At 40.6% G+C, this 12041-nt stretch overlaps 1 protein-coding gene across 1 annotated transcript in view; it reads right to left on the bottom strand.

The window, feature by feature from the left end:
- The window catches only part of LOC121526144 (transcription factor IIIB 90 kDa subunit-like), a 178264-nt gene that overhangs the window by 142091 nt on the left and 24132 nt on the right, over nucleotides 1-12041 (bottom strand). The window contains exon 6 of the mRNA XM_041812554.1: nucleotides 1077-1149. Within this exon, the coding sequence (XP_041668488.1) occupies nucleotides 1077-1149 (73 nt within the window). The remainder of the gene's footprint in view (nucleotides 1-1076; nucleotides 1150-12041) is intronic.

The following is a 12041-nucleotide window of genomic DNA, read 5'->3' as shown; positions in this document are numbered from 1 at the left end:
CTGTTTGGGTCTCTCACATTGGAAAAATCTGTTTAGATTTTAAAAAATCTCATGTTTGGTAGGCTTAAATGATTACCATAAAATCAGGAATATAAGTTACCCCAGGATGAAAGCTAGAGTCTGTTTTGGATTGCATTCACAATAAAATACATAAATGGGATCATGAGTCTACTTCAAAGAATAATGATAAGTTTTTACAGTTCTACTTTCACAATAACTTAAGGTACTTCTACAAAGTGCAATAGTGACACTACTGTAAACTTAAAGGCTTTTCTGCAGACATTTTTGCAAACCTTTCAAGTACTACTCAATACAAAAATACATGCAGCCTTTTATGTGATTATGTAATTGCACTGCCTGGCATCGTGATTGCAATTACATGAATTATGCAGCACTAGTTTGCACATCTACTAGCTATAGTTTGGTAGTTGAGCTCTCAGTCTGCAGTCACTGTGATTGTTGTGACAGACTCAGCCTGGGAGTTGCTCTGCCCTCCTCCACGTGTCACTTGTCTTTACTAAGGAGCGTTTTCAGTCAAACCAGCCCTCCACACAGTTTATTTACTCAACGATATTCTCCCTGTTTTCTTCAAATTCAGGATTGTGATCTAAGGAGGGAGTAAAGTGGTTAAAAAGTGGCGCCAAACCCTGCCAGTCTGGTCTGTGTTGGGTATTCCAGCATACTCTGAACAGCGCAGTAGGCACTTCCAATCCACAATGAAAAGGGGGACTTTTCAATCATGTTAGGTCTTGTGCAGTGTATGAGGCAGTTGCATTTACTTGGGGTGACGTCATGGGATGTCTCAGAACTTTCTACTGGTAAATAGCTGCATAGGTGTATAAACTGCAGCCACGCTTTTTAAAGCGGAAAAATAGGTATTAAAAATTAAATGTATACACCAGATTTGATGGTTCCCTAATAATCGACCGAAAACAATCGATGATCAATCAACTGGTGCAAGCAACAATTGAACATATAGATTAAAAATGGTGCTTGTTCACTGTCCAGTGCCTTAATCCAACAAGTCTTGCATTGTGCATTCAGTAAATCATGGGAAAAATAGCGTGGGTCTGTACCTATTGCAGGGGCGTTGATGCAAAGTTCTCTGGCCAGTACAAGGAAAGTTTTCCCCAACACGTACACGTTCACCTGAGGAGGAGAGCAGTGGTTAGAAAAAATAATGAGCAAGCAGCAATGATAAAGTAGATCTACAACCCAGTGGTTATATCCCCACAAGGCATGCAATTGTCAGAAAGTCAAGGTACGATTGTGAGTCAAGTCACAGTGACCTTCAGTATCCAGAATTTAATCAATTCATTCTCTAGTCCAAATGGACAACGGTGCAAAGTTTGAAGAAAATCCCTCAGTGTTCTTAAGGTAGCCCATTCACATGAATGGCCCCATGACGGATGCACAGAGGAATGGACAACCTGCAAACATAATGCCTCTGGCCGTGGCTATCACTGATGCAGGGGCATAAACCTGTAGAAAGGAAACCTTGAGACTGCAGTTCGATCTACCTTTTTTGACCAGATTTAAGTCAAACAGAACAGAAGTGAGTTTGATGACTCCTTGAGACATTTAAAGCTACTTACAGATTAAAGCTTTAGGTTCAGTCTGAATTTAACAAGAGGGTTATAACCGAGGATGTCTTGTGCACTTGAGAGAGAAACACAGATGATTAAGAGTCGAAATAAGGCCGTTATGTCACCGCCAGGTTGAGTGTTCCCATTACATAATAGACCTGAAGGTTGTGGAACATTTCACCTCAATATGTGTGATTAAAAGCTGAGCTTTCAGCTATTTAAAGAGATTTTTGTTCTCCCTCTCAACCTAACAGCTCTACATTCATTTCTAATCAAAATATCTGCCGCACATTCACCCCACTCCCTCGCTCCTCTTGCATCAGATTAATTCCCTTTATCTAAATTACAGATCTGACCGATAACACACGGTTATTTCAACAAAGATGACATTTAACTCATCACAAGAGGAGGACATGACTGGGTTTAATGACTATCAACTCAAAAGCAACCTTTAGCAAGTCCTTGTAAGTGTTTTTGTCCAGAAACATCAGCAGAAAAATCAGAGCTCAGTGAGACCAAATGGAGTTTTTCCATAAAAGACTGAGATTTACGTTGTAATACTCGTCTCAAAAAATCTGGTAAAATGACTAATTGACTTAGAGGAAGCCTCCTTAAGGCTTTTAAGATAGTCATACTATTAGAATTTTCAATTTAGATATACTAGACAAAGTTAAACAATACTGATACCATAGCAACAACAACAGAAGTCCTAGGGGTAGGGGTACATTTCATTTTTAAATGACACAAAATTACAGCAAACTCTGCAAGAATGAGACAACTCTCTAAACTGCAATTGTGAAATTTATACTGCCCTCCTCCCCCTTGCAGCAGCTTTGTGACTGAAGATCTTAAGTATTTTAAAATCTTTAGTACTTTTTGATGCTAACATTCATTAAAAATGAGGGATTGTGTCAGTTTAAACAATGCACTTTGAAACAGTGTTAGTGCGGAAAACTTCACCACCTTAATGGTTAACCTAGAAGTTGTGCATTTCAAAACCTTTGTTAACATACAGATAACATACTTTTCCTTTTTATTTATTTCTATTTTGGGCCTTTTTGTCTTTATTAGTGAGAGAACAGTACAAAAAGCCATAACGAAGGCCTGAGAGAGCCACAGGTCAGACTTGAACCCTGGCCACCCACGTACATGGGGCACAACCTAACAGGTTGTCATCTGCGCCCTGGACAACATACTTTAACAGCTTCTATAACAGCTGTTAACATGAAAATTTAGCTTGAGAGCACAGAAATGACTGGATACTAAGAACTGGCCAAAAACAGCATCAAATTTTGGTCTTTCAACAGATATTTCCTCTTTTAAGTCACATTTTTCTCATTTTTTAAGCCACATTGCAAAATGCAATCATTCAGACCATAACAATATGCATTGTTCAATCATTTTTCCAGAAAAAAATCCCAAAGTTTCCTTCTAAAACAGGAAGATTTCGAGCTTCCATTTACTGATATGGTTGCACACTAAATGCCTTCAGGATAAGGACTTGCAGTTTTCAATAAAAAGAGGAATTTGAAGCTGCTCCCTATGGCAAAGAGAATCCCAAAGGGTAATTTTACCCGTTTTATATATCTTGTAATAAAACAATTTATCAATTAGTTGCAGGCTTTACCAATTTATAATTATCAGTTTCTGCAATGATAATAAATGGGTGCCTTTGTTGTCACTGCTGTGTGAAAGAAATTAAGAGTCAGACTTTCCACAAATATAATTCAGACACATGTGCCTTCATGTAAGTCGTATTAGCCGTTTTTAGCTATGGATATTAACAGTGTGCATGCTGGCATTTAATGGACTGTAACTCAAGTAAAAGTGGCACAGTACAGTCCTCTATCTGCAGAGAAACTACTTTGGAAAATCCCCTTTAATTAGATAAAAATCAGACAGACTAACTTAATTTGAAGTTTCAGTTGAACTTTTAAAGTTAATGGCGTTTTGCGCTGCTCTCCTGTCATGCAGCTCAAAATGTAAACAGCACATAAGTTGATACAAGTACAAGAGATTGCATTAAAGAGTCAGTATTAGAGCTTTATGATCTGGGTTTGGCAGCTTCATCAAGTTAAATTAGGGACTTTTCAAGGACATTTGTAATCTCACAAAGAATCAAATAAGCTACCTCTCATGATCATATCAACAGAAGCATTTAAATCCAATAATCAGCCAAGAAGTGTTCACTATTCAGTCACTTTTTCCAGCGCTTCCAAGTGGAAAACAGCAACCTGCCCTGGTTACATATTTCACTAAATTGGTATGATTTGAAGCCAGAGAAGAAGCAGTAAAAGAGTTGATAGAATAATCCATTAAAAAAATAAGTAATCAAAGTGTTTATAACATCAGTGCAAGCCTATATGACCATGCTAGCCACTATTGCTAGCAACATCGATGCTGTCAGCTGTAAGGTCTCATGGCTTTAACAGTCTCACTTCTGAATTTTATGTTCACAAAACCATATACAATCACTTTGAGTTATTTTATATCAACCTTTACAGACATTTCATGACTGCAAATGATGCAACAACTAAAGCACATTTTTATTGGACATGCGCTACTTTCAAGACTTTCAAAATTTGCAGATGGTCTTTCAACATCTCTTTCAACCAGCCCTGAGTTTGAGATAAGGTTGTCAAAATTCTATCTATTTTGATAATTTTTCAATACTGTCCGTTTCAAAATGATATCATTGCTTTAATTTTGGTGGCTAACTGCATTTTAAAGTTCTGAAAAGGTTTAAAACTACATCTGTTTCATATGGTAGATGCATAGAAAAGGAATTAATCCATTAGAATTGTAGGCAAACTCCTCCTAACAGTCTAAACTGCATGAAAACATTGCCAACAGTTAACAGCTATTCGTGCAGGAATGACAGAGGGCAACAGCTGATGTCAACAAGTCTACACATCTTTAGCTGCACAATGGGAAAGATGGTGAAGAAACCCAGACTGATTCTGATGTTTACCAGATACATGCCTGGTTGTCTGACTGGATAAATGAACTCTTATGAATTGTGATCCCAGACGAAAATATTCTGCTGTCCTCAACTGAGCCCTGTATTAAGTGCCAAAACTATGTGTTGTATGTGACTGACTAATGAATTTTATTAGATATTTTGAACATTTATCACATTTAAAAGTAGACGTGGGTTTCAATTTGGAAAATGGCTCATGAAAGAAGCAGGTTCTGATCAGTTTTCAGTTTAAGTTTTCAGTCAGTTTATACTTGGGCTTTCGTGCCTCAAGTACAGAGATAAGACAGTAGACAGAGCTGGAAACTGGGGAGAGAGCAGGGAATGAGATGCAGGAAAGGAGCCAAAGGCCAAGCCTGATACACCCACCCTGAGGACAAATGCCTCTTAACATGGGGCATGTAGACAGTACTACTAAGCCCCCAGTGCTCTAAAACAAAAAGTCTAATAAAGGCACTATCGTACTCGTAGTTAGCCCTCAGCTTGATCTCCTCAACCTCAGACTCTTCAGGGTCTGATAGGGCGGTCACTTCACTTAAGACAGGTTGTGCAGAAAAACAGACATACTTTTTTCAGTATGGGTGCTGAAGGGAAAGCAGGAGGAGTGGGTGGCTGAAGAGGGCAAGTGTGTCATCAGGGTTATCGTGGCGGCCCCTCCTCTCACAGATGTTTCATTGTTTTTTACACACAACGCCTCCAGAAGGCTCAGCAGTAAATTCAGGGACCCTCTGACCCACCCCCGCTCCATCTGAAAGGATCTGAAGTTGAATAACAAAGCCACGGGGCTGCACATCTATCATTTTCTCCATGAATTATCTGCATTACAGCCCAGAATCAACTTTTAGTGGGGTCAGGACTGAAAGCTGCAGCAGACGGCAGTGAAAGCTGCAGGATCAGGTCATGAACTCGGGTCAGATCTCTGTCATTCCTTCAGACAGACTTCTCTGGACCTGCAGGGCTCTGGGGGGGTAAGTACGGGAAGTTTTGGGAGTAGACAGACGGACTCTCACTCTCAGCCCCCTCTGGAGTCGGGCAGGGACGCAGATGCTGTCTCTGCTATTCTGGGAGACGGATTCCAGGGAGGAATTTGTGCACAAAAGCAAAAAATGGAGGCAGAGGAGAAAGTGGCTTGAGCAGGACAGAAAATTGATTAGGTTTCAAAAATCTAGGAACAGAATCCACTCATTAACAGAGTATGTAAGCTGCAACTACTTGTCTATTAACTGTTCAGATAATTCCTTGGAGTGATGCACTTGAAGAGATAAATCACCCTCTGCTTTAGGGAGCAATTAAGCATCTTCCTGTTCAATGATTTGGTTTGCAGAAAAAATAAGTGCCACTTTTTGGGCACAGAGCTGAAATTGTTGCATCCAAAATAAGCTTCGTGATCTGGACTCCAAATGGACCAAATTAGCAGCTTCACAGACAGAACGTGAAGCTTTTTTACTGCATAAAAAACTGAACAATCCATTGGAGATTTTTCAGATGTGGATATGCTTTTTCACTGTTAGAATAATGAGGACTGTGGCTTGTATTGTTGAAAGAATTCCAACTGGAGTCTGCTTGTTAAGAGGGCGACCTTCATCTAGTTAATGTAGGCAGCTGTTTAGAGAAAAAAGAAAATCCTGATGCACTGATTTTGCACTGAAAGCTCAACTCTAAACAGCCACCAGATATCATGCAAAACGAGGTAGGAAAAGCAAGCTTTTAGCAGCTACATTTCCAGATGCAACCCACAGAAGATGGTGGAGATGGCTGTTAAAGAAACATCTACATATGTGCCCCTCACATGCTACAGATGCAGTAGCGGGAGCAGTTTAGAGGTTAAGTGTCTTCCCTAAGCACACATTGATATGTGACTGCAGAAGCCAGGAATCAAACCCCTGAACCATCTGATTTAGAGACAACCGACTCATCTACCAAGCCGCAGTCCCCCCCACAAACCACAATTGTGTTAAAATAGCTGGAACAACGGCCACCTAGGAGTGAGGCCAAAATACTTCAAGCCTTCTGGCAGCAGTACAGGTCATAAACCCGACCCATTTCATGTTGACCGAGGGGAAACTATTAGTTATAAGTTAAAATTCACATCAAATTAATTTACTAGTGCATCTCTAAAGATCTGAATATCATGAAAAAGTTCACAAGAGTACAGTAAGATCAGGAGAACCACAGACCGAAAGACTATGGCCTCCATCCACATGCCCAGACACCGGGAACGTCCCGTCCAGCAAATCCATCGCCCTATGCATGAGTCCAAGTCTGCAGTTGAGTTCAGTCTCACTGTCAGCGGAGGTGAACCGCTCTGTATCTTCTGTGTTCCACCATTCAAAGACACAGATTTGATGGCAGCATCCAAGGCAAATGCCTGGATATTTGTTTCAGCCCAGGAGACACGCATTCCCCACACTTCAAGTTAGAGTCAGAGGGCTGATCACATAGACTAAAAGTAACTTTAAACCTTGTTTTTAAAGGACAAATGCATTCATTGTGGCTGTTGTGGTGATTTTATCCTAGAATGGTCAAAATCCTGAGAATCAGAGCTTTCTGGTGGTGTTTAACATTTGGTAAACTTATGAAGAGTCTTTTTTTTTTAATAAATACATTTTTTCCAGAAAATACACCATTTCTCCTGTGCCTACAAAGAAAAGAACACAGTACCTACAGTCAAACATGGTGGAGGTTCAAAGATGTTTTGGGGTTGTTTAGCTGCCTCTGGCACTGGGTGCCTTTTTCTGTGTGCAAGGAATCATGAAATCTGGAGACCATCAAAAGATTTTGGGCCGCAATGTAGGGCCTAGAGTCAGAAAGCTGGGTCTGCGTCAGAGGGTGTTCCAGCAGGACAACGACCCAAAACATACCTCAAAAAGCAATGAAAGAAATGGTTGGAGACAAAGCACAAAGCACAGAGTTCTGAAGTGGCCAGCAATGAGTCTGGATCTGAATCCCATTGAACACCTATGAAGAGATCTAAGAATTGCTGTTACAAGAAGCACCCTTCAAATCTGAGAGACCTGGAGCAGTTTGCAAAAGAAGAGTGGTCCAAAATTCCAGTTCAGAGGTGTAAGAAGCTTGTTGGTGGTTATAGGAAGCGATTGGTTTCAGTTATTTTTTCCCAAGGGTGTGCAACCAAATATCAAGTTGAGGGTGCCAATAATTTGGTCCGGCCCATTTTTTGAGTTTTGTGTAAAATTATGTCCATTTTGGCTTTTTTCTTCTGTTTATTTTTTGTGTTGTTCCAATGCACTTAAAGGAAATTAACACGTGTATACCAAAAACATTTGTAATTGCAACAATTTCTGGGAGAAATGGTGTATTTTCTGGAAAAGTTCCAGGGGTGCCTATACTTTTGTCCATGACTGTATTGCATAAATTAACTATTACAATGTCAGTTTTTTATATACTATTCATCCCTAGTCCAATAAGTGCTGTGGTTAGTATGGGGGCATGGAGTCAGTTCTACATTTCAACCAGCCAGCTCCAATCTGTGCACATCCCAACTCCAAATTACATTGACAGCAAATATGTCAGCACCCATGGCTTGGTATCCCACTGTGACTTTAACGGAGTACAACAGAGGAAGACTCAGAAGTGATGCCCAGTTTTTTAAGCAGCTAATGGTTTCAATTAAATGTCATTTCCTTGTTGTGTTTATTATTAGACACAGTAACCACAATGTATTTCAAAGCGAGATGGTGCACAGCTTTAATACACATTTTATTAGATTGTTATTGAGCGGTCAGCTCTCAGTTTTCTTTTGGTGCATTCATAAGGCGCTGAAATAGGAAAACAAAAGAGCATAAAAGAAGAATGTGAAAGTCTAAAAATAGTTTATCTCACTGTTAAAAAAAGGATTTAGAAATGTTTATGCAATGGAATAAAAACACCCTTTCCCTGCTAACTTTAGAAACTAAAATATTCAATGATTATTAAACTTATTTCTTATTTGATGAAATGTTATACAACTATCATTGCAGTTCTGCAGAGTTGTGGTATTTGTGCTGAAATTGACAGTGTCTGAAAACTTCTCCTCCTCCTAACATGATATTAGGATTTAGTGTGACTGCAGACTGAGCTTAAGTCTCTGAGTCAGATTTAATCCTCACTTTGAACTGTCTGCAGCCGTGGTGTTTGTGGCTGAAATGGAGAACCTGAGGAGAAAATAATCCTCTCTCCACCGCGGCGCTAAGTGAAACTTTCCGGGTCGGGGGTCAACTCCAAACTTTCTATGATCAAAAACACTGAGCGGTTACTCGATACTTCACGGCTCAGGCTCGGCAGGTGGAGATGGTGACAGACGGTTCAAGGAGAAAAACTTTCAATTAAAGGATTCCTGATGGGACTCGTATGACTGAGGGCAGAACCCCAACAGCTGCTGTCAACAAGTCTGCAAGTCTTTAGCAGCACAGAGCAGAGGATGGTGAAGAAATTCAGAATATTTGATGCTGATGTTTACCAGATACATGTCTGCTTGTCCGATCGGAAAAATTAACTCATGAATTGTGATCCTGCTTTTTTCTACTGAGCCTTGTATCCCTCAAGAGGAAAAAATATTTAGTTGAATGTGTCTGGCTCACAAATGAAGTAGACACAAGATTCTAGCAATTTTAAGACATTTCGTTTTTCTTAATGTCATCTTTAAAGGCAATAGTCATTTCCAATAAGGTTGCCATTTCAAACTTTTTCGTGTTACTTAGACAATGTTCAGGAGTTTGCCTGCATACCTGAGCTACAGTATTTAGATGGCTGCATGGTGGCACAGAGGTTGCCTCACCGCAATGAGGTCCCTGACTGAAAACCCTGTCAGACTGGGATTTTCTGTCAGGAGTTTCTAAGTTCTTTAGGCAAGATGGCCTCCTCCCACAGACCAAAGACACGCCCCTTAGTTTAACTGGTAATTCTAAATTGTCCTTAAGTTTGAGTGCAAGCATAGCTGGGAAAGGCTCCATCCTCAAAACCCTGAGCGGGATAAGTGGTGTAGGTAATAGATGGACAGAGCATTACCATAAAGAGTATACACTATATGGACAAAAGTATTTGGCCACATCTGTAAATTATTGAATTCAGGTCCTTCAATCAATATTTATGATAAAAATGGGTTATTCTGAAGAGCTGAGTGGCTCCAAGCGTGGCACTGTGATGGATGCCATCTTTGCAATAAGATGGTTCATGAAATTTCAACCCAGGATATAAAAAAGTCAGCTGTAAGTGATATCATTAGAAAGTGGAAGTGTTTAGGAACAACAGCAACTCAGCCATGAAGCAGAGGACCATGTAAAATCACAGAGTTGGGTCAATGACTGAAAAGGCGCATGGTGAGTACAAGTCACCAATGCCCTGCTGGTTTCATTGCTTAGCATTTCTGAGCTTCCAGTGGCATTAATGTAAGAACAATAAAAGTGCAGCAGGAGCGTCATGGAGTGGGTTTCCATACCTGATCAGCTGCATGCATGCCTCACATCACAAAGTCCAATGCCAAGTGTGGAATGGAGGGGTGTAAAGCACACCGACACTGGGAGCGGGGCAGTGGTTCTGTGGAGATACGAATCTTGCTTCTCTGTTTGGCAGTCACATGGGCGAGTCTGGGCTTGGCAAATGCCAGGAGAACGTTACCTGCCTGACTGCATTGTGCCAACTGTAAAGTTTGGTGGAGGAGAGATAATGGTATGGGGCAGTTTTTCAGGGTAAGGGCTAGGCCTCTTCTCTCCAGTGTAGGACAATCTTAATGCTTCAGCATACCAGGACATTTTGGACAATGCTATGCTTCCAACTTTGGGAAGGCTTTTTTCTATTCCAACATGATTGTGCCGGTGCACAAAGCAGCGACTATAAAGACATGGTTTGAGTTCCGTGTGGAAGAACTTGACTGGACCACTCAGAACCCTAATCTTAACCCCAATGACTACCTTTGGGATGAACTAGCATGGAGATTACAAGCCAGGCTTCCTCATCCAACGTCAGTGCCTGACCTCAGAAGTGCTCTGCAGAATGAATGGGCACAAATTCACTCAGAAACACTTCAAAATCATGTAGAAAGCCTTTAAGAAGAGTGGAGGCTGTTTTAACTGCAAAATAGGGACCAACTCCACATTAAAGAACATGGTTTAAAAGCACAATAACTCTGCTTTTTGATTTGTAAATCAAACAAAAATAATTCCCAACTATTTTCAGTGGCCATTGTTAGAGTAACACCATTAGTTTCAATTTTGAACTATTTTACAACATTAACATTTTACAAGATAGAGAATTTTAGGTTTTTATAAGCTGTGAGCCATAATCATTGCAATTAAAAGAAATAAACTCTTCATATGAGTTTCACTTTTTGAATTGAACTACTGAAATAAATAAACTTTTCCACAATAGTCTGGTTAATGGAGATGCACCTTATGCACCTGTATAGTCCAGCTGTATCCAAATTTAAGCATTTATGAATCAAGATGACATCAAAGTTATCTTTCAAGGCAAACAGCAAAAATCACAAATATTCACCTTTAAAACTTCGAGTGCATTACCTCCTACCAATATCAAAGTCAAATCAAAGTAATTGAGGTAGCAAAATATATGACAACAGAATGCAAGTTCTCAAAAAGCACCTCTAAAAGCATCTCTATGAGAACTAAATCAATAATGGGATTATAAAGTTAAGGACCGTGTGCACGATCCTGAGCTTGTTCATTTTCTAAAGCACCTGTTGTTGAAAACGCTGCATGTGTTCAGAGAAATGCATCACAATGAGAGGGTGTGATTGAATGGATCAAATAAGAGCGCCTCATCACTTTAGAGGCAGAGAACAGCTGATATATACAGCCGGTATTGATCCACCTCGACCAATATGCTGCTTCTACTTGACTGATTTTGTAGCACAGACTGCCAAGCTCCCCATTCATCCAAACAATGCCAAGCAGAGCAAGTGGCCTGGGTGTGGATCGTCATAAGAGGTGATTGGTGCGGCAGCAGCCTAAGTGCTGAACATTAACAACCCCTGCCACTCCACCCACCCTAAATCCACTCCAGATCCACTCCCAGCCTCCTCATGCCGGGGTGTGGACGATGGGGGGAGGGGGTCAACCGGCTCCTCCGGGACAGCTGGGTGCATAAAAATAAAAGCCCCTGACCAGCTGTGACTCTGAGAAATGTCCCACCACCTCGTACTGCAGCGCCACACCCCTGACTCACTGTGAGGCGGCTGCCATTAAATATGCAGACAAATGGAGGGCTTTCTAAATTTATACACGCGACTCAGGTTTAATTACATGGGCCAAAGTCTGAATGCAAGATGACTGAGGGGCTGAGTGGTTAGGCAGAGATGCATTATGGGACTTGTGGTGAGTGGTAGGAGGGTGTATTTAAGTGGCTGCTCTTACCTTGTGGGCATTAAATTAAAGGGAGTATTAAAAAGTTGTCCTTAAAGCCCAGGAAAGTTATTCTACCTCCATTTCTCCTTAGAGATGTTAAACCTCTATTTTCAAAGATTTCTA

Source organism: Cheilinus undulatus, linkage group 18 (assembly GCF_018320785.1).
Source record: "Cheilinus undulatus linkage group 18, ASM1832078v1, whole genome shotgun sequence".
Classification (NCBI taxonomy): Eukaryota; Metazoa; Chordata; class Actinopteri; order Labriformes; family Labridae; genus Cheilinus; species Cheilinus undulatus.
This window is presented reverse-complemented; position numbering and strand designations above follow the sequence as displayed.